A 23,181-nucleotide genomic window follows, 5' to 3' on the forward strand; every position below is an offset into this window, starting at 1 on the left:
CACCATTTAGATAATAATCTGCCTTCCTGTTTTTGCTACCAAAGTGGATAACCTCGCATTTATCCACATTAAACTGCATCTGCCATGCATCTGCCCACTCACCCAACCTGTCCAAGTCACCCTGCATTCTCATAGCATCCTCCTCACAGTTCACACTGCCACCCAGTTTTGTGTCATCTGCAAATTTGTTAATGTTACTTGAATGATCTATATTGCAAATAGCTGCGGTCCCAGCACCGAGCCTTGGGGTACCCCACTGGTCACTGCCTGCCATTCCCTAATTTTGCCCACTAATCTCCTATGTGGGACCTTATCAAATGCTTTCTGAAAGTCCAGGTACACTACATCCACTGGCTCTCCCTTGTCCATTTTCCTAGTTACATCCGTAAAAAATTCCAGAAGATTAGTCAAGCAAGATTTCCGCGTCGTAAATCCATGCTGACTCGGACCAATCCTGTTCCTGCTATCCAAATGTGCCGGTATTTCATCTTTTATGATTGACTCCAGCATCTTCAACACCACCAATGTCAGGTTAACTGGTCTATAATTCCCTGTTTTCTCTCTCACCTTTCTTAAAAAGTGGGATAACATTAACTACCCTCCAATCCACAGGAACTGATTCTGAATCTATAGAAGATTGGAAACTGATCACCAATGCGTCCACGATTTCTAGCGCCACTTCCTTAATTATCCTGGGATGCAGACCATCAGGCTCTGGGGATTTATCAGCCTTCAGTCCCATCAGTCTACCCAACACCATTTCCTGCCTAATGCGGATTTCCTTCAGTTTCTTCGTCGCCACTAGTACATCAGGAAGATAGTTAGGGTCCTCCTTAGAGAAGATGGATTCAAAGTACCTGTTCAACTCGTCTGCCATTCCCTTGTTCCTCATAATAAATTCACCCTTTTTTCAGTCTTCAAGGGTCCAACTTTGGTCTTAACTATTTTTTTCCTCTTCACATCCCTAAAGAAGCTGTTGTTAACTTTAAAGTTGCATGATATTTTGATGCCAACATGTCTGTAACCCAAAATGTATTTATTTGAATGTTCTTCTGAGTTCAGTTTCCTGAAAGCTTACACATATGTTTAATTCAAATTGTATTATGTAAACATTTTAGTTCTAAATCCATCTGCAAAAAAATAAATGTACTTTGGTGAATTTAGAACATAGAGTGCCCTCCATAATGTCTGGGACAAAGACCCATCATTTATTTATTTGCCTCTGCATTCCACAATTTGAGATTTGTAATAGAAAAAAAATCACATGTGGTTAAAGTGCACATTGTCAGATTTTATTAAAGAGTATTTTTATACTATTTGGTTTCACCATGTAGAAATTACAGCTATGTTTATACATAGTCACCCTATTTCAGGGCACCATAATGTTTGGGACACATGGTTTCACAGGTGTTTGTAATTGCTCAGGTGTGTTTAAATGCCTCCTTAATGCAGGTATAAGAGAGCTCTCAGCACCTAGTCTTTCCTCCAGTCTTTCCATCACCTTAAACTTTTATTGCTGTTATCAACATGAGGACCAAAGTTGTGTCAATGGAAGTCAAATAAGCCATTATGAGACTGAGTAACAAGAATAAAACTGTTAGAGACATCTTACGAAAATCAATTGTTTGGAACATCATTAAGAAGAAGAGAGCACTGGTGAGCTTATTAATCGCAATGGGACTGGCGGGCCAAGGAAGACCTCCACAGCTGATGTCAGAAGAATTCTCTATAATCAAGAAAAATCACCAAACACCTGTCCGACAGATCAGAAACGCCCTTCAGGAGTCGGGTGTGGATTTGTCAATGACCACTGTCCGCAGAAGGTACTGGCTCACTAATCTTCATTGTTGATACAACTGCTGATGGTAGTAGTATAATGAATTCTGAAGTGTATATGCACATCCTATCTGCTCAAGTTCAAACAAATGCCTCAAAACTCATTGGCGGCGATTTATTCTGCAGCAAGACAATGAACCCAAACATGCTGCTAAAGCAACAAAGGAGTTTTTCAAAGCTAAAAAATGGTCGATTCTTGAGTGGCCAATTCAATCACCCGATCTGAACCCAATTGAGCATGCCTTTTATATGCTGAAGAGACACCCAGCAACTGGTCATGTTCATGAATCGCAGACTTCAAGCAGTATGTGAAGGATATGCAACAAAATACTAAACATGACTCATTTACTTGACATTGCTGTGTGCCAAACATTATGGTGACCTGAAATGGGGGGGGACTATGTATAAACATTGCTGTCATTTCTACATGGTGAAACCAAAATGTATAAAAATACCCTTTAATAAAATCTGACAATGTGCACCATATGCAATTTTTTCTATTACAAATCTCAAATTGTGGAGTACAGAGGGAAATAAATAAACGATGGGTCTTTGTCCCAAACATTATGGTGGGCACTGTAGAACAGCACAGGAACAGGCCTTTCAGCTTACAATGTCTGGAAATTTTTCAACAAGCCTTGGGTACACCTCATTACTATGTTATTTTAAAGGTGATTTGTTGTAATATTTGTCCTAATTCTTGGTTTATGGAATAATTGCTTTATTAAGGAGGCAACTTGCTCCAACAATTGCATTATTAACAAAGTCAAACTTCTAAGGGACAGCTAATAAATACCAAGGAGAAAGATTCTGATTTATTTGAATAGATGCATGATGGAAGATCACAAATTGTCACATTTAATAAAAGATTAATTTTTTTGTTTAAAATTACCTTCTCAGATCATTTTCATGTGTTTGTGGGTGACTTAAGTCCAGAAATAAGCACAGAGGATCTAAAATCTGCATTTGCCCCTTTTGGTCGAATATCGTAAGTATTTTACCAGTTCTGTCAAAATTTACATTGTATTTTTTGCACCTTCACTCATCAAAGTTTTTTTTAATGTATTCCAATTTACACCTAAGTTGGATGCTTGAACTTATGTTCTGTCACTAGACAGTTGAGGATATATTCCTTGTGCTGAATGAAATTAATGTTGTTTTCCTGTTAATTGCTTATGCATATTATTGAAAAGTAGAAAATTAAACTGATTTACAGGCACAAGATCTGTCATGTACGAGACAATAAATTCACAATCCTGTAATACAATCAGAAGGTGTTAATTTTATTTTTGTGATGGCTGTCATCTGGGTGTCCATTTTGAATTGTTGGTGAACAAAATTAATTGCAAAATTTGGCCATTAAAATCTTATTGGGTAATTATATAATATAAGATCTCGCTCTCTTGCTCCCCGTGCTTCCCTCTCAGTGTCAAGACTGTTGAAGGCACAGGTGGCATTGATGAGGTGAAAGAAATCTGTGGTGCATTGATTACAGGTATCACACGCAGCATATGCAAACTTGCTGAAACTACAGGCTTGTAGATAGACCAGTGAGAATGGGTGTATTGAGTCAGCAGGACATGGACCGAGTCGGAACCATCTATTGGAATCAAATTCTTGAAGGACATAAGAAGTCCAGCCTACAGAGCTTGGAATAGTTTAGAATGAATATAGCAAAAGCATGAAGGAGAGTTAAACCGGTAACCAGGCTGAGAGTGATGGCGGTTTATTGAGAAGTTATTTAAATCCCGCCTTGCGGGCCTCCTCCCTCCGTTTCACTTCCTTCCTTCCCTCTCCTTGTGGCCTCCCTCCCTTCACCGGCTCACCATGGTTTCGTCCCTCGCCCTGTGGCTCTCCCACCTTCTTCCCTACCTTTCCTGCAGCTCCCATTCGGGGCCCTGTCATCCTGAATAACATAACATCAAATATAGTTGCCGAGCGAGGAAGGCATTAACATATCACTGAATTTTACATTTTATTTGACCATTAGTTTGAAGCTATTTAGTCATTTGTGAATAATGGTTTCCGAAGATAGACACAAAAAGTAGGAGTAACAGCGGAACAGACAGCATCTCTGGAGAGAAGGAATGGGTGACGTTTCGGGTCGAGACCCTTCTGTTTCCAGAATTGTATTTGTCATTTTATGAATAAGAATCCTAGATGGAGCTGTTAGATTCGCTTTGGACCTTTTCTTTCATCCCTCATCTGATGTCATATGTCAATCACCTGCATTGTGTACCTCTTGCACTGTCATAAAAAGTGCTTTCCATTTCAGAAATAATGGGGTTGCCTCATTCAGGATTGACTAGTTTACAGGTCATCTTAGAAATATATAAATTTTTGCACCCAGCTGCCGTTTTAGATATGTATGTGCAAGCTGAACTCCTAATTAAAAATGTTATAACTACATGATGAATTAATGAAGCCAAAACAGGGTCTCAATTCACAGTGATCTCCATTATGTTTGGGACAAAGACCATCATTTATTTATTTGCCTCTGTACTCCACAATTTGAGATTTGTAATTGAAAAAAAATCACATGTGGTTAAAGTGCACATTGTCAGATTTTAATAAAGGCCATTTTTATGCATTTTAGTTTCACAATTGCAAAATGACAGCAGTGTTTATACATAGTCACCCCCCCATGTCAGGGCACCATAATGTTTGGGACACAGCAGTGTCATGTAAATGAAAGTAGTCATGTTTAGTATTTTGTTGCATATCCTTTGCATGCAATGACTGCTTGAAGTCTGCGATTCAAGGACATCACCAATTGCTGGGTGTCTTATCTGGTGATGCTCTGCCAGGCTTGTATTGCAGCCATCTTTAGCTTAGGCTTGTTTTGGGGGCTAGTTCCCTTCAGTTTTCTCTTCAGCATATAAAAGGCATGCTCAATTGGGTTCAGATCAGGGGATTGACTTGGCCACACAAGAATTGACCACATTTTAGGAGTTTTGAAAAACTCCTCAGTTGCTTTAGCAGTATGTTTGGAATCATTGTCTTGCTGAGAATGAACTGCTGGCCAATGAGTTTTGAGGCATTTGTTTGAACTTGAGCAGATAGGGTGTCTATACACTTAATTGATTATGCTGCTACCATCAGCAGTTGTATTATCAATTAAGATAATTACTTTCAGCAGCCATACATGCCCAGGCCATAACATCCCCACCACTGAGTTTCACAGGTGAGGTGGTATGCTTTGGATCTTGGGTAGTTCCTTCTCTCCTCCATACTTTGCTCTTGCCATCATTCTGATATATGTTAATCTTCGTTTCATCTGTCCACAAGAACATTTTCCAGAACTGCGGTTGTTCTTTTAAGTACTTGGCCAACTGTAATCTGGCCATCCTATTTTTGCGGCTAACCAGTGGTTTGCATCATGCAGTGTAGCCTCTGTTTTCTGTTCATGATGTCTTCTGCGGACAGTGGTCATTGACAAATCCGCACCTGACACCTGAAGAGTGTTTCTGATCTGTCGGACAGGTGTTTGGGGTTATTTCTTTATTATAGAGAGAATTCTGTCATCAGCTGTGGAGGTCTTCCTTGGCCTGCCAGTCCCTTTGCGATTAGTAGTCTCACCAGTGCTCTCTTTAATCTTAATGATGTCCCAAACAGTTGATTTTGGTATGGCTAAGGTTTGGCTGATGTCTCTAACAGTTTTATTCTTATTTCTCAGTCTCATAATGGCTTAGACTTTCATTGGCACAACTTTGGTCCTCATGTTGATAAACAACAGTAAAAGTCTCCAAAGTTGATGGAAAGGCTGGAGTAAAGACGAGGTGCTGAGAGTTCTCTTATACCTGCATTAAGGAGCAATTAAATACCTGAATAATTAAAAATGTCTGTGAAACCATGTGTCCCAAACATTGTGTCCTGAAATGGGACTACGTATAAATACAGTTGTAATTTCTACATGGTGAAACCAAAATGTATAAAAATAGCCTTTAATAAAATCTGACAATGTGCAGTTTAACCACGTGATATTTTTTTTCCTATTACAAATCTCAAATTGTGGAGTACTGAGTCAAATAAATAAATGATGGGTCTTTGACCCTAACATTATAGAGGGCACTGCATATACAAGACCCTACATATAACATCGTTTCTGAAGTGAGTGTGTGCATGTGTATGTAATGGCCAAGGGTTTGAAATAGTGTTTGCTGCATAATTTCAAGATATGCAGTTAAGTTGCGCTGCACATTTTTTTGGATAAGTTAATTAGTATAAAGACTGTCCTTATGTGCAGAGTGCTTGTTTTGTTTCTGTGTATTTTTAGCGGAATTTTGTTGAATTTAATTAAGTGTGTCAATTGTCGTAAGTAAATTTGTACAATATTTGATTTGACATACTGTGTAGCATTTCTGATGACATTTTGTAGGTTCTCGAGTTATAATTAAAGATTGCAAAATTTTGGTTTATCGTTATATTAAAATCAACATTTGTGCTTGCATAAGGAAGTTAAGTGCAAGCTATTTATCTTACTCTGGTGAGCTGCTGGTGTACAGAATATGTTTGGTTTAAGGCACAGTACTGGGATCTGAATGTAATTTTACAGTAACGGCAATTGGTGTTGGAATATTGGAAAGCAAAATAATTGTAAATTCCACGCTTTTTTGTGGTTCCTGTTTTGTAATGGAAGTAACATTGGCACTTATAGTAGTTAATTCAGTGGTTAGTTGTTGATGAACATAGTTTTGGATACATTTTCATTGGCTGGGTGGAAATTGAGCTGTCTCTGACTATGGTGTTCAGTTAGCGTTTGTCCTAATAGCCACAATTTGCACCTCGATATCACAAAATGATACTGGTACAATGCTACATGGTGCAGCAAATTGAAAGGGCTAGATATTCAGGCCTAAGATGGCGGCTATGTTAATTTTTTTAAACACGTACCTATTAACTAACTTTTGTTCACTATGTGAACAGTTTGCGTTATTTTATTTTCTATTTCCTATAACATTCTTTGCGTTCAGTTGTTGGGACATTTTTGTAAAATGTTTACAATTTAAAATGATAGAATTTTGTCAAAACAATTTACTTGCGTTAAATGCATTGTCTCCTAAAGTATTGAAAAATTGACCGTTTAGAAGGACCAGGTGATATAGAGCATTCTTGGTTATGCCAAAATTTATGCAAGGGTGATCTGGATTCAATTGATAATGAATGAAGATTTGGTTAGGGCCAAAATTCAGCTAGTCCAGTTCAATAGAAATCATTATTCACGGACCAGTGTTGGTAAGTTTAGAATTTCTTGGGGTTGTTCATCCGTTCTGACTGCTGGTCATGGTTTCCATACCTTGCTGATGGTTTCCATACTAGTCATAAAATCCGGTTTTGCAGCCAAAATGCTGTCCTGCAAAGTCTAGAGCCCTGAAGTGAGGTTTTCATGATATGGTTCAATATTTAAATTTTCAAAACATTTTGATATTAATTCTGCCTTACACTACCAAATTAAGCTTCCAATCTTTCCTTTCACCTGTTCAGTACAATCCCCGAGTATACTTGGGTTATGGTCAATAGTGAGGAATAAACATTTGGCAGTGAACAGGTTAATTGGGTCATCTTTCACATTTGTATGCATTTTAAAGCAAATGCTGTAATTTAAATTATATTCTGGGATAGTGAAAGTGGCCCAGAATTAGCTGTTGCAAGTCATTTAAAAAAAAAAAATTAATAGTTATTTATTGGAGGGGGGAAAAAAATAAAAATTCACAGTATATCTGATGTATGGCATTATATTTTCCTCCATTTTGTTTTTTATAAATAATAATCATAATATAAACAAAATAACCCTAACCCACCCTCCCTAAACACCCCTTGGCAGCTTATTTTTTCACAATCCAAATATATCACAAAATGAAATGCACTTTTTAACAATAATAAAGTAACAAAACAGAATAAAGGCGGATCCCCACTTACTGTCAAGTGCCCTCAGTCAATAGGTAGTTCCTTTAGACCCTCAAAGTATGATAAAAAAGGGTTCCCATTTCAAATAAAACTTTTTCACAGACCCCCTCAATGTGAATTTAATCTTTTCTAACCGTAAAAAAAAACATGACGTCTTCCAGCCAAGCAGTGGCAGATGGAGGAGTGGTAGATTTCCAGACCAGCAAGATTCTCCTACGGGCCAAAAGTGATGTAAATGTAATGATATCAGTCTGGGTTGTATTTAAACCCAAGGTTTTATCTGTTACACCAAATACAGCTACAAGAGGGCACGGTCTCACTGTCATCCCAAGGACTTCACTGGTGGTTTTAAAAACCACTGCCCAGTAGTTAACAAGTTTGGGGCAAGACCAGAATGCATGAGCTAGATTGGCTGGAGAGAACGAGCACCTGTCACAGCCAGCGTCCGTCCCTGGATATATGTTAGCAAGCCTGGCTTTGCTTGAATGAACCCTGTGTAAAACTTTAAATTGTATGAGCCCCAATCTAGCACATGATGACGAGGAGTGGACTTTTTTCAGCGCTTCTGTCCAGCATTCCTCAGACAGATCCATACCAAGGTCATCCTCCCACCTAGCTTTAACTTTGTTCAGGTTTTGATCTCCTAAATACATCAATTGAGAATATACTGCAGAGATCAGTCCTTTATTTGCAAAGGTAAGAGTGAGTTTATCCAACACTGTGACAGGAGGGAGATCAGGAAAAGAAGGAACTTTTTTCATGACAAAGTGGCGAACCTGAAGATATTTAAAGAAATGATTATGTGGGAGGCCATGTTTTTTGTGTAGGTAGTCGAAACTATCAAATATGTTGTTAGTGTATAAATCCTTAATGCACATAAGACCATTCAAACCCCACTGTCGAAAGGTTGAGTCAAGTGTAGAGGGGGGGGGGAATAAATGGTTACTATGAATGGGACCCAGAACTGAAGCTGATGTAAGCTTATAATGGCAACGAAATTGGTTAAAAATTTTGATGGTGGATAGTACGACAGGGTTGGATGTAAATCTAGAGGGTTTCAATGGCAGGGAGGAATATACTAAAGCTGAGAGAGACGAGGAGTAACATGATTGTGATTCAAGCAGACACCAGTCTGTATCTGGTCGGTGGAGCCAGAATAATATCTTTTGGATATTGGATGCCCAGTAATAATTAATAAAGCTAGGAAGGCCCAGTCCACCTACTTCACGACCTCTTTGGAGAGTGCACTTATTGACCCTTGGAACCTTGTTACCCCATATAAAGGAGGTTATAGATTGGTTAACTGAGTTAAAAAATGACTTGGGTAGGAAAACAGTCAAACATTGGAACAAGTAAAGAAATCTGGGAAGTACAGTCATCTTCACTGACTGCACTCTCCCAGCCATAGTGAGTGGCAGACTACGCCATCTCTCAAAGTCAGCCTTCATTTGGCTAACTTGAGGCATGTAGTTAGCTGCAAACAGGGATGTGAAAAAGCGGGTGATGTGTATTCCTAAATATACAAAACCTTCTTGAGATATGGGAAAGGGCAGGGTTTCCTGTTGGATCTGTAGGGCTAGGTTGATGGGAAAGCATTTGCTTTTTTGGAGGTTTAGTTTATAGCCGGAAAAAGTCCCGAACTGATCCAACAAGGACACAATTGCAGGGCCACTGGCTGTAGGGACACTCACATAAAGAAGAAGGTCGTCGGCATATAGAGACACACGATGTTCCCTGTTTCCTCTCCTAATGCCCTGGAATAATGTAGTTGACCTAAGTGTAATAGAGAGGGGCTCAATTGCAATCGCAAAAAGAAGCGGAGACAATGGGCAGCCTTGACGAGTGCCACGTGTTAATTGAAAATAATCAGATCGCAAATAATTTGTCTGTACACATGCTAAGGGTGAATGATATAATAGCTTAACCCAGGCTACAAATATTTTGCCAAATCCAAATCTCTCCAAGACTCTGAACAAATATGGCCACTCCACTCGATCGAATGCCTTCTCCGCGTCCAAAGAGATAACAGCCTCTGGGCGCGGAGAAGCACTGGGCGAATAGACCACACTGGCCAATCGGCGGATATTAGAAAAGGAATGACGAATTTTATTGAAACCTGTTTGATCTTCTGAGATTATTTTGTGAAGTTGGCATTCTAAACGGCAAGCCAGCGCCTTCGCCAAAATTTTTACATCTACATTCAAAAGTGAGATGGGGCGGTATGATCCACATTGAGTCGGATCCTTGTCTTTTTTAAGAAGAAGTGAAATAGAAGCCTGTGAAAGAGTGGGGGGTAATGAACCTTTTTCCAAAGTCATTTCTTAAGTGCAGAATTAGATTAGTTTCTCTGCCTTTCAGCTCCACAGTTTTTATGCAGTGTAAATTGGTAATGGAGCACATGGGAACTTGGTGAAAGCAGGCAAGTGGGGATCAGAACGGGAAATTGGGGAATAGGTAATGAAGAAAAAGGGTACATTTAAGAATTAAAAGTAGACAAAAAATGCTGGAGAAACTCAGCGGGTGAGGCAGCATCTATGGAGAAAAGGACCCCTTCAGACCCCTTTTCTCCATATATGCGCCTCACCCGCTGAGTTTCTCCAGCATTTTATGTCTTGATTTTTCCAGTATCTGCAGTTCCTTCTTAAAAATTTAAGAATTAGATTTGATAGGAAGGTAGTTGAGGAAAAATATTGTAGAATGAAGTAACTAATAAGATGGGCCATTGGTTTTGATCCCTTTCTATTCCTCTGTAGTTGAGTAGCACTAGTTGCCCCTTTAACAAAGTCCTAATTTCTAGGGAACAAGTCCAACAACTTGCTTTATATGCATGGGGAGATTGACGGCGAGATCTCACCTTTGATGCCAATTGGACGTAGGTTTTTCCAGCAATTTGTGCTGATTTGGCAACAAATTGTATCTTCATCACAACAAATGGCTATTAAAAAAACTCACTGTTTTATGATGTGAATGCCATTTTTCCCATCATGCACCAATAGCTAAAGCAGCAGGCATTTGTAATTGGGCAATATGTTAACATGTAGTATCAGTTTCCTACCAATAGATGCTGCTGGCAGACTTCAGAAATATTTCCAAGTGCATGTCAGGGCCATTGCATCATCCTTTTATGCTTGCTGTTTCCTGGCTCCTTAATTATTAAAATGAGGCTCAGTACCTGTTACATTGTAAAATATATTTAAAGCCATCGATTAATACTTTTCTTGAAATACTCTGCTTGTTTGCACTTATGCCTGCACTCTTATTGAGTACCCTTTACGTCACTGTTGGCTATTTGCATTGCAATGGCTTTGGTCCAGCATGTATTGCTTTTGTACTTCTCATCTACCTCATTTATCTAAATACTAGTAAATAAGTTCGTTTAAATTTCAACAGAAGAACAATTGTAAGACTGCTTGTACACCGGCTACAGAAAATGCTGGAGTAATGTGCAGATTTTTTGTAGTTCCAAGTCATAATTAAAAGTAATAGCATTCTGGTTATTTTACAGAATTGCTGTTAAGAATGGACAGGATCCCCATGGCTAACTGCAAGGAACTGTGCACACTGGAAGTTCATTAACTCAGTTGTAGTTTTTTTTTCTCATTTCTATTTATTCTCTTTTTTATAAATTTATTAGACTTGATTGTTAACATTTTAATGTGCTCTATATAGTGCGAATTTCGTATTCCCAATCCTATTGACGTGCTTACGAATCCTATGTAAATGTTGTTCGTACTGGTGTGCTTAGTATTGTTTTAGTTTCATATTCATTTTCTAAATTTCTGAAAGTCTCAATTTTTCAAAATTTACAGCTGCCCACAGTCCAAAAAGAGGGTAGAGAATTGACCATACCACGAAAAATAAAGAATTCAGTTAACAGGCGATGTATGCCTTTTAATTCCTATTTTTTTTCTCTTTTCTGAATTTTTATATTTCAATTATCTGTGTGGCTAGGTAGAACACGCATTTTAAAGGGTCTATATAGAAATGCATGGTTAAGGAAAATTGGAAACTTGTATTTGTACTGAAGACTTTCTCAGTTTAGTGGCAGTGAAGGTCTGTGTTTTTAAAAACTATTCAGTTCATGGTTTCCAGTTCAATATAATAGGTGAAACCAAGCTCAGGATACCAGAGTTTGCATGTTTGCTATTTATTGCTACATGGAAAGTTAAGTTATAACAAAAGGATAGAACAATTAATTATGTTATGGTGGGATTATAATAATCCCTTTTTGTTTCAAAAAAGACGTGCTGACAATACAGTGTGTGGTTCCTTTTTATTTTGTTCAAGGGTGTTTTACCTATTTTACTCATTAACTTGTATCTATTTTCACAGGGATGCTCGCGTTGTAAAAGATCTGGCAACGGGTAAATCCAAAGGCTATGGATTTGTGTCATTCTACAGTAAACTGGTACGTTCTTGCAAGAAATAAATTGAATGTAATTAAACCACATTTTGATACAGGTTCGCTCAAGTTTTAAGCATGCAGTCTTCACTGGAAATAGACCAAAAATTATAGGCAATTATGTTATGCATTCAATGATTTCCTCCCATTTCATCACATATCTGGATTAAACCCATTCTGTCCCAACCTTTGTTTCAAGCAGGAATTGTCCAGTTTTAGGTGGTGCATTGTCTAGAATTAAGCTATTTAGTCAGTCATAGAATGATACATTATGTAAATTGGCCCAACTTGTGCACACTGGCTAACATGTCCAGCTACACTAGGCCCACCAGCCTGCGTTTGGTCCATATACCTCCATACCTGTCCTATCCATGTACCTGGCTAACTGTTCTGTTATGTTGGGATAGTCCCAGCCTCATCTACCTCCTGTGGCAGCTTGTTCTGTACACCCACCACCCTTTGTGTGAAAAGGTTACCCCTTAGATTCCTGTTAAAAACATTTCCCCTTCACCGTAAACTTATTTGTTTCTACACCTTCCCTTCATAAACCTCTACTTTGCTATCTTTTCTGATGTTTCTTTATATTACGAATGAATGTTTCCTTACTACGTTGCAGTAATAGGATTTAGTCTGTGAATCATTAATTTTGTAGGCCTGACTCGTTGTAAAGTATCAAATACATTGTTTCACAGCATTCAAACTCGAAAAAAGCAGAAGCTTCGAGGTTCTCGTCCCATATCCAAAACAGATAATTATGAAATCAAGCTATTGAATATGTCCATCCTCTAAAGCATAAATTTGGCAGTATGGAATAATTCTTCACAATCAATCCCTACTTCATACATTGGCTTGTAATATTTTAATTTATGGTGATTTTTATTTATAGGTGGTGTAAAACCAGTCCCTACACCTCACCACCACCCAGGAGCCTAAACAGCCTTTGACTAGTGAGGCAAATATCCCCTCATACCTTCTCCAACTTTGCTATTCCATGGAGTGCTATCTATCTGGAGCTCTCTTTTGCAACCCATTTTCATTCCTTTTCCATTCCAATGCTGAGCTGTCTATCCTGCCTTCTCCACTGTCAGGGTGAGGCTAATAGCAAACTAGAGGAATAGTAACTTGTATTCCACCCATTAGTCTATAGCCTGACAGCATTCATATTGAATTCTCCCAATTTCAGTAACCTACTCTCCCATCTGTCCTTCAAACATGCTCTTCTATTTGCCCCCCCGTCTAATTTGCTGAGTTTGCCCAAAAGAATATTAATCCTCCAGATTCCAACATCTGCAGTCTCTTGTATTTCCATTGATTTCTATTTAGCAATTTTTCAAAATGGCGACACTTTTGACAAGGCCTATATTGCTCACTCCAAACTTTTAAGATGGTAGTTGGCCACTGTCATGTTCTGCTCCCTCTGCTGAAGGTACTGTTACACTGTTATTTGATACAAGGTTTAATGCAGCACTTGGAACAACAATATTTCCAAGGCAGTCTAATGTTTTATTTGGGGTACATGCAGGTGGTATTTCCATGTATCTGCTGCTCTAGTACTCATGGTCGCAAGTGTTGAAAATAATGGTTTATTAATTGTATTGAGGTACAGTGAAAAAAATATTTGTGTTATCCAGGCAAATCATACCACACAAGTGCAAAAGAGAAAATAAATAGCATGTCGAATATAGTTTTACAGCTACAGAGAGTGCAATAAAAAGTGCAAGGACCACAACAAAGTAGATTGAAAGAGCATGAATTCATCCCAAGCCTATGAGGCACACTCAGCAGCCTTATAACAGGAGCAAAGAAGTTGATTCTTGAATTTGCTATGTGCTTTAATCCGTTTATATCTTCTGCCTGATGGGATAAGGGAGAAGAGATAATGAGCGGAGTGGATGTTCCTCATGTTGACTGCTTTCCTGCTACAAAATGAAGTATAGGTGGGGGTGATTAGGGGAGGAGGGGTTATTTTGTGATGAAGGCTGTGTTCACAACTCTCTGCAATTTCTTGCAGTCTTGAACAGAACAATTGCCTTTCGAAGTTGTAATGCATCAGGGTAGGATGTTTTTTGTCCAAATGCATCACAGGTGGGCTCATTGGATTAGGATACATGAGTAACTAGAATGGATTTTACAGATGTTATACGTTGCCGCCGCAGTGATGAAGGGCATGAATGTTTAGGGTGGTGAATCTGATGTTGATCAAGTGGAATATTTTGGTCTCAAAGGGATCAATCTTCTTGTGTTGCACCTGCTGGAATTGCATTTGTGCCTGTTAAATGGTAGAAAGAGGTTTTTGGGTCGGCTGGTGATTTACTTGTAGGAGCCATAATATTTATGTGGCTGTTTCCATTGAGTTCCAGTCTGATCCGGTATTCTCTCCAGGGTGTATATGCTGGTGTGCCTTATGATTATGCCACTAAATCTCAAGCAAAGCTGGCTACGTTTTCGTATTTGGTATGGTCTTTGCTTGGCATTTTTGTTACGCAAATATTAATTGCTGCTGATTAGGCCATGCTAACCTGTTAACTTGATTCTATGTAGTGGGAAATTGCAAATATAATTGAGCATTATGCAGTCGGCACCAATATCCTCACCAGTAGCAAGACTATCATAAGGATGTCGTCTTGATTGTAGGATCCAAAGAACCCTGGTTAATTAAGTCAGAGACTCTTTAGCACTCAAATAGTCACTTGCATTGCTGAGGTTCCTCTTCACTATTGTCTGCAGTGATTTATGACAAAATGTGACAGGACTGCAAAGCTTTTATCAGATCTATTGGTTGTGGGATTGTTGAGTTTTATTGCATGTTGTAGTTGTTTGTTGAACCATCACTATATTGGCACCATATCTTTCAAGGTATGCTTAATGTTGCGTCTGGCAGGCCCTTCTACACTCATCACTGAACGTGGTTATTTTTCTGATTTAATTGTATGGTACTGAGCATATGCCAGGCTACATGGTTACAAATTCAGGCTGCCATTTCTGCAGCTGTTCAATGCCTCATTCTGAAGTGGTATTTTAGCTTGGTTGTCATGCCGAACCATGAAGATGGAAAGATTGCCCTTGTAAATCAAAGAGCCACAATGTGGTCTTTTATGACAATGTAGTGATGAGCACAACAAGCTAAAAACAGGGCTCGTACGGTCCTTAAGTCCTGGAATTTTAAACTCAAGACCTTGAAAGTCCTTGGATTTATCATAGGTCCTTAAGTCCTGAAATTCACTTTTTATGATAAAAGTATTAATTCATGCAGAGTAATGTGTTTTTTCATCAAGTTTATAATGCGTATTTTTATTAAAAGTCGGGAAACATTGTTAGATATGTTTGCCAACGACATTCCCTGTAGGAGGGGAGGAGCGCTAGGACCCAGCCGAGTCAGACCACGTGCTGTCTGCATCGTGGAGGTTGTGGGCCTGGTGCCTGGAACTCTGGTGAGGTGACTGCTCTGGCCCGCTGGTGGCTGGTGGAAAGGCGAGGGTCGACGGAGTGGGTATGTGTGGGAGCGTGTGGGACTGACTGATCACCTTCTCAGATTTCACTGAAAATCAGTGTCTGTACATCAGAGCACACAAGTAACACAACAGAAATTCAACTCCAAATTCCAATGGGCATTTGGCTATAATATGGCTATATCAATGGTTCATAACTTCAAAGGAACTGTGCTGAAAGTTGATTTTTCTGCTGTGTTGTTTGTACCAGAGGTGTGCAAAAAATTTGATTTTCAATCGTATCTCAGATGATGACCAGCCAACCTTCTTACTTTTATTTGGTACAGAATCAAATCATCCAATACCAAGCAATTTATATACAAGTCTCCGATAAACCATCAATGTTTGCTGGACTTTAGTCCTTGAAAATTGGATTTTTGGACCTAGAAAGTAATTGAAAAGTCCTTGAATTTATAGCTGTTCCATGTGTACGAACCCTGTAAAAACTAATATAGCCCTTCAGAACGAGGCATACATTAAGCATTGTTGAACAGCAGCAGAAATTCAGGGATGAGCGTAGAAGGGCCCCGCCAGATGTAAGTGTTGGGCACATAAGAACATACCTGGAAGCCGCAAATGGAGTAGTTTCCTTAATAAGCTGATAGCAAAGGTGAAAATGTAGCTGGTGTGGAGTTCTGTTAAATTGTGAAATTGACCGTGGAGACTGTTAGGGTGGATGGTGAGGATCAGAGAAGATCTGTCCAAACGGTAGATAGAGCACAGGTGTGGCAGAATAGATGAGATGTGGTCAAGGGCTCTGTCAATAGATGGAAAGCAATGGGTCTGAGAAGATAAAACATAGAAACATAGAAAATAGTTGCAGGAGTAGGCCATTCGGCCCTTCGAGCCTGCACCGCCATTCGAAATGATCATGGCTGTTCATCCAACTCAGTATCCCATCCCTGCCTTCTCTCCATACCCCCTGATCCCTTTAGCCACAAGGGCCACATCTAACTCCCTCTTAAATATAGCCAATGAACTGGCCTCAACTACCTTCTGTGGCAGAGAATTTCACAGATTCACCACTCTCTGTGTAAAAGATATCTGAGGCAAAGAAAGAGGCAAATGTGTGAAAAACCTTGTTGTAGCACAGGAGATGGAGAACTGAGAAACGGGCCATTTTTTGCATTGCATAGCATCGGATCAAATATAGCTAATATGGAGTTCTTACACTTTTAATGTAGCCTTGATAACCTGCGATTGAAATTAAAATCCAGAAAGCTAAATGTCAGAGATGATTAGTCCTTATCTTAAACTTGCTTAATTGGGGTCACTGCAAAGCTAATGTGGCATCTGTGTCATTCAGAACAAGCTTGTGATTTGGTCTGATGTTTGAAAGGCATTGCATGATTGAGGGTAGTGGCAGCAACTGTCCTACCTGACTTCAGCAACTGGGGCAGTGCCACATGTTAATCTAATCACCCACGCCCCCATCACTTTAAGATTTTGACGACTTTGCACTGATGTATTGTCTCCTGCATTATTGAGCTTAGTGACTCTTAAATAATTATTTAATGGCATCGAATTTAATTTAAATATCACAACTTTTTTTTACCCTTCACAGGATGCGGAAAATGCGATCGTCCACATGGGAGGACAGTGGCTGGGAGGCCGGCAAATTCGAACAAACTGGGCAACACGTAAACCACCAGCTCCAAAAAGTGCACCAGAGAGTAGGTTTCTCAATCTATATTATGTGGATAGCTTTTAAATTAAGCAGAATTTTATATTAAACTGAGGTGTTTTTCCATGAAATAAACTCTCAAAACAATATATATAATGAATTTGCAGGCAGCTAATTTTAATTATTTTATTTTACCATTTGTTAACTATTTGCAACCATTTTCACAAAACTCTCACATTTAGTGTACAGTTATGAAATATCCAGTTCAGATCATTTTTAGAATGCCCAAAGAATATAGTGGTCATTTGAATACCTATCTTCTAAAAAACAGTTATGTAGTTATGTAAATTCATGTGATAGGAGCAGAATTAGGCCATTCAGCCCATCAAGTCTACTCTGCCATTTAATCATGGATGATCTATCTTTCCCTCTGAACCCCATTCCCCTGCCTTCTCCCCATAACCCCTGCCACCCATACTAATCAAGAACCTACTTATTCCTGCTGTAAAAATATCCATTGACTTGGCTTTCACAGCCTTCTGTGACAATGAATTCCATAGATTCACCACCCTCTGACTAAAGAAATTCCTCCATCTCCTTCCTAAAGGAACATCCTTTAATTCTGAGGCTATGACCTCAGGTCCTAGACTCTCCCACCAGTGGAAACATACTCTCCACATCCACTCTATCCAGGCCTTTCACTAATCACCTTTCACATTGTCCTGTGTGAAGGTAAAGGACATTTACAAATCTTTAGAAGAAATTATAAAATGTTGAGAGACGGGCAGCAAGCAGCGTGGATTTAAGACAGTGATGGTCAGAGAAGGCTGGCGTGTTTTTTTAAGGACATGGTCAAACTGTAGTAACGCATGGTGAAAGTGGAAAAATAAGTTTACAATGTGGGTAAAAAATGTGGCTCCATATTTAAGGAAGATGCAATGCTGATTTGCAATGATGCTGTCTGTTATCATGAAACAAACAGACTGAGTTTTTAAATAATATTAAAACAGTGCTTGGTATTGTAAGCTGGTTTCTCATGGGTGGAAGAAAACGGCCTCTGTGGACATCAACGTACAAATTGAATGCAAGAATTGGGGGCAAAGCAAGAGGAAGTTGCAGGGCTGTTTTTCATTGATGTCGAGATAATATCGCCACTTTTAAGTGACTGAGAGATAGCACATTGAACACATTGTGGAAAGAATCACCACAATTAATTGAGCAACAGATGGGCACTTTGTGGACTATTGTATTATTTGAATTTTCCATTTCACTGTGTTTTGGCTTTGCTCTTGCCTGGTGTTTTATAGTCAAACTGCACAGCACACTCATTATAAATGTTGGGAGGGCTTTGGGTATTATGTAGAGGCACTTGATGCAAGATGCCCAGCCTCTGGTTTGATCAGCATTTGTGTAGTTGATTTTCTGATCAGTGGTCAGAACAATTTGTAAATAAGCCACATTGATTATGGTTCATATTAGTTCCTTGTTATTGCTTCTAATATATGGGCACATGTTTTTCTTTTCTTTTAGATGGTTCTAAGCAACTAAGATTTGAAGAAGTAGTTGGTCAATCCAGTCCTTCAAATTGTACGGTTTACTGTGGAGGTATATCATCAGGTCTAACAGGTATGGGCCATGTTGAATAAATATTTGGCAACCAGACCCGTCTTCTAAAATATGTAGATATTAATATTACTCTGCTTTTTACAATCTTTCACTTTTAGAACAGCTTATGCGTCAGACTTTCTCTCCATTTGGACAAATTATGGAAATCAGAGTTTTTCCTGAGAAAGGATATTCCTTTGTCAGGTAGGCTTCGTTTGTTTTATCTAAATTATAGCTGTAATGTACAACAAGTTAAAACATTGTTTAATGTGTTTAAGCAGAAGTTGTAAAACCTGCATTTTTTTCATTGCTGCTAGTTAATATTTTTTTCCCTTTTCAATCCTTATCAATAAGTCACAACATTATCTCCAGTTATATCTTGATTGACCATGCATTTTGGAAAAAATTTTAGTTTGCATTGTTGCTATTTTTTTAAAGTTTCCAATTCAGACCACTTAATTTTAGGACTTTTTCCTTCAGACTGCATTCACTTCAGTAAAGGATCAGTAATGGCCATGGCTATCGAATGGCCTACTCCTGCACCTATTTTTTAGCTTTGAAAAACTCCCTTGGTGCTTTAGCAGTATGTTTGGGATCATTGTCTTGCTGTAGAATGAACCGCAGGCCAATGAGTTTTGAGGAATTTGTTTGAACTTGAGCAGATAGGATGTGTCTCTGCGCTTCAGAATTCATCATGCTACTGCCATCAGCAGTTGTACCATCAATGAAGATAAATGAGCCAGTACCTTCAGCGCCATACATGCCTAGGCCATAACACCCCCACCACCGTGTTTCACAGATGAGGTGGTATGCTTTGGATCTTGGGCAGTTCCATCTCTCCTCCATACTTTGTTCTTGCCATCACTCTGATACAAGTTAATCTTCATCTCATCTGTTCACAAGACCTTTTTCCAGATCTGTTGTTGCTCTTTTAAGTGCTTCTTGGCAAATTGTAACCTGGCCATCCTACTTTTGCGGCTAACCAGTGGTTTGCATCTTGCAGTGTAGCCTCTATATTTCTGTTCATGAACTCTTCTGTGGACAGTGGTCATTGCCAAATCCACACCTGACTCCTGAAAAGTGTTTCTGATCTGTTGGACAGGTGTTTGGGGATTTTTCTTTATTATAGAAAGAATTCTTCTGTCATCAGCTGTGGACGTCTTCCTTGGCCTGCCAGTCACTTTGCGATTAGTAAGCTCACCGGTGCTCTCTTTCTTCTTAATGATGTTCCAAACAATTGATTTTGTTAAGCCTAACAGTTTTATGCTTGTTTCTCAGTCTCATAATGGCTTCTTTGACTTTCATTGGCACAACTTTGGTCCTCATGTTGATAAACAGCAGCAAATGTTTCCAGATGTAACTTGGCACATAAACCTGGGGTTCCTGCCAGCTAAATATTGCAGATTTTGTAAGCTCCTAGATTGTCAGAGGTTCGAGCATATATACATGTTTATTCAGGCACATATATAACTAATATTTTTGTTATTGTAGGTTTGGCACACATGATAGTGCTGCTCATGCTATTGTGTCGGTCAATGGAACTACTATTGAAGGCCACGTAGTTAAATGCTATTGGGGTAAAGAAACTACTGATACTACCAACAAGTATCAACAGGTAATGTGATGTGTGGGATATCTTTTGCAACCAAGGAGAACCTCTGACTTTTAATGGTGAGCATAAGCTCTAATATCTAGTACAATTATTGTTTTTATTCAGATGGAATTTGCTCAGCCCTGGGGTCAGTGGGGCCAGTGGTATGGCAATGCCCAGCAATATGGCCAGTATGTAGCCAATGGTTGGCAAGTGCCCCCTTACGGAATGTATGGCCAAACATGGAATCAACAAGGATTTGGAGTAGAGTAAGTAATGTACTGAACAAAGTTTAAGGTCAATTAACATTTTCGCATTTGTGGAGAACTAGGCATATAAAATTGATGATGTCACTTTGTCACGTACCTCATTAGGCACCATGAAATTATTGGTTTTTGCACACAAGTACACAAGAGTCGCCACAAAGGCGCTGACAAAGTTATTCATCCCATCTGAGTCCCCCGCAGTTCTCTGCGGCACGGCCCGTCCACTTTGGCCTGATGGCGTCCTCAGCCCTACTCCACCTGAGGCTCTGTCCCGGCCCAAGACCTCCTCGAGGCACTGTCCTGACCCGTCCACGGCCCGACTCGACCTAGAGGCTCCGACACCAGCCCAACAGGTCTCTACTCGGCAAGAGCTGGATATGTTATCTTGTGGGTTTTGTGAGAAAATTAGTTTGGTATGTTTACCCAACACCCTACCCGATCATCTTGAGGTACTTTAATAATTATACAATTCGTGCACTTTTTCGGATGTTTTTATTTTAAGTTGCAAAAATAATCACATATATTTTCTTTCTTTGCAGCCAGCCTCCATCTACAACTGCCTGGGTAGGTGGATTTGGTGCTCAGCCACCCCAAGGACAGGGTACTGCTGTTATACCTAATCAGGCTGGCTTTGGAATGGCAGGTTACCAGACACAGTGAGCGGGGACTCATTCTGTTTACCTCAAGCAAAGAGGAGCCCAGATTTTTCTAATGACATCAATGTTCACTGACACCATGAACAAAATATAGACTATTTATTTTAGAGCTGAATATTTTAAAAAATTATATCGCAGCTGAGCTCATGGTGGAGGATGTGAAGTATTTCCCAGTTCCTTTTTGCTCTGGGATGGGGAGGGTCTGGGGAGGTGGGAATATATAATCTGTTAATTGGTTTTTGAAGAGCGAAGTAATCGAGAATGATGAATTTATTTTGAAAATGAAGTGCTTTTCTGTCTGAATTTAAAAATAAATGCAGTGTTAGTGGGAAAATGTCAACAAGACTTTTGACAATCTTTTTTAATTTGAACATTCCTCAATATTAATTACATACTGTTATAAAGGGATTTTTAATGCGTTGTATCCTAAAATCTAGCTTAATATTCAGTGACCACAAGAAAGGTGAATTTCTCATTGCCACAGACCGACTAGCTGTTGTTTTATTGGAAAATATCTAAATCTGGAAGTGCCAGTGCACTGACAAAGATCAAGGTGCCTCAAGTTTAATTTCAGCTTTCAGCTTTGAGTTGGTTCTGTAGCTTCAGCATCTAACGCATGGAAGAAGCAGCCGCTGGTGGAAGCAACATTTAAAAAAATAATGGGTTGCACTACACTCTAAACATCATCAGGAAACTATAAAAGGGAGCACTGGCAATATTTGGACTGCTGGCATCCCTTGCACTGTTTTGGTTATTTCAGAGGTGTACTCTACATACGTGCATACATCTGCGGAAAGGGGTTTAGAGTGTAGGTTACATGTGTAAATATCTATATAAAGAACATTTAATACTGATAATTTTCAAAGCATGTCCTCCTGTATAGATCTCACAATTAACTACTTTGTTTCGATTAGCTATTAAAAGATAAAAGTAATTCATTTGTACAGAACCCATGTAGCCAGTTGCCCAGAATATGCAGTGTATGGCTGTTTCATAAGAGTATGTTAATATATCTTCCCTACTACAGTAACGTGGTATGTAAAATTATACAAAGTAAACTTCAAACTGAAGCCTTAAATTTTATTTCTTCATGCAACTTAGTGACATATAGATTAGTTTCAGTGCTTTTTTTAGTTTTAATTCTGTTGCTGTGCTTTGTTAAAACCATTAAGATTTTTGAATCATAAAATTAACGCAAGGTTGAATATTTTCTTCAGGCTGTCTGCACTGGAGTGTTTTAAGTCTAAACTTAACAATGTAAAATGTAAAATCATGTCAAAACCAACTGTTTCATTTTAACAGTAAGATGTGCCATTTGTTAATTGCTGGTGCAGTGTAAAAATCTGTACCATTTATAAAACTTAATTTTAAGGATATTTTTGAGTGGTTGCATGTTGGTGCGATTCACTTTGTAAACAAAAAGGCTTGTTCATTTGAGTGTTAGGTGTGGAATGGGTGGATTATGAATACATGCAGAAAATGACAATGTTGTGTCTAGATTACTTTGTTCTGTATTTAAAAATAAAATGATTTTAAAACAATTTTATCATGTCCAGTTAGATTGTCTTGCTTATATGGGGTTAGCCACTTTTAATGATTGCACGGTCTAACCTGCATTAATCATGAAAGTTGCTTTAAAAATCATTGGGAACTTTATGGGTTTAATCTCTTTCATCTGATCATTAAACTTTCATTTGAATAGACGTTGCCACCTTTTTCAAAAAGTGACTGTCAGCATGGAATTGTCCCATCAAAGCACATTGGATCATCTGGCATCAGAAATGAGAAACACTTATTCTTGGTGCT

General features: G+C 38.9%; 1 protein-coding gene across 2 annotated transcripts in view; it reads left to right on the forward strand.

Annotated features, from left to right (window-relative positions):
* tial1 (TIA1 cytotoxic granule associated RNA binding protein like 1) overlaps nt 1-22,916 on the forward strand; it is a 34,212-nt gene extending 11,296 nt beyond the window's left edge. The window contains exons 5-13 of one of the 2 annotated variants that reach the window (XM_033033838.1): nt 2,737-2,824; nt 11,249-11,625; nt 12,076-12,151; nt 17,198-17,306; nt 18,788-18,883; nt 18,982-19,066; nt 20,354-20,477; nt 20,580-20,722; nt 21,259-22,916. In XM_033033838.1, the coding sequence (XP_032889729.1) occupies nt 11,624-11,625; nt 12,076-12,151; nt 17,198-17,306; nt 18,788-18,883; nt 18,982-19,066; nt 20,354-20,477; nt 20,580-20,722; nt 21,259-21,379 (756 nt within the window). In that variant the 5' untranslated portion in view covers nt 2,737-2,824; nt 11,249-11,623 and the 3' untranslated portion in view covers nt 21,380-22,916. The remainder of the gene's footprint in view (nt 1-2,736; nt 2,825-11,248; nt 11,626-12,075; nt 12,152-17,197; nt 17,307-18,787; nt 18,884-18,981; nt 19,067-20,353; nt 20,478-20,579; nt 20,723-21,258) is intronic. The other variant, XM_033033837.1, reaches the window with a different exon arrangement.
* The last annotated feature ends 265 nt before the right edge of the window (nt 22,917-23,181 follow it).

The sequence above is a fragment of the Amblyraja radiata genome, chromosome 15 (genome assembly GCF_010909765.2).
Source record: "Amblyraja radiata isolate CabotCenter1 chromosome 15, sAmbRad1.1.pri, whole genome shotgun sequence".
NCBI classification, from domain to species: Eukaryota; Metazoa; Chordata; class Chondrichthyes; order Rajiformes; family Rajidae; genus Amblyraja; species Amblyraja radiata.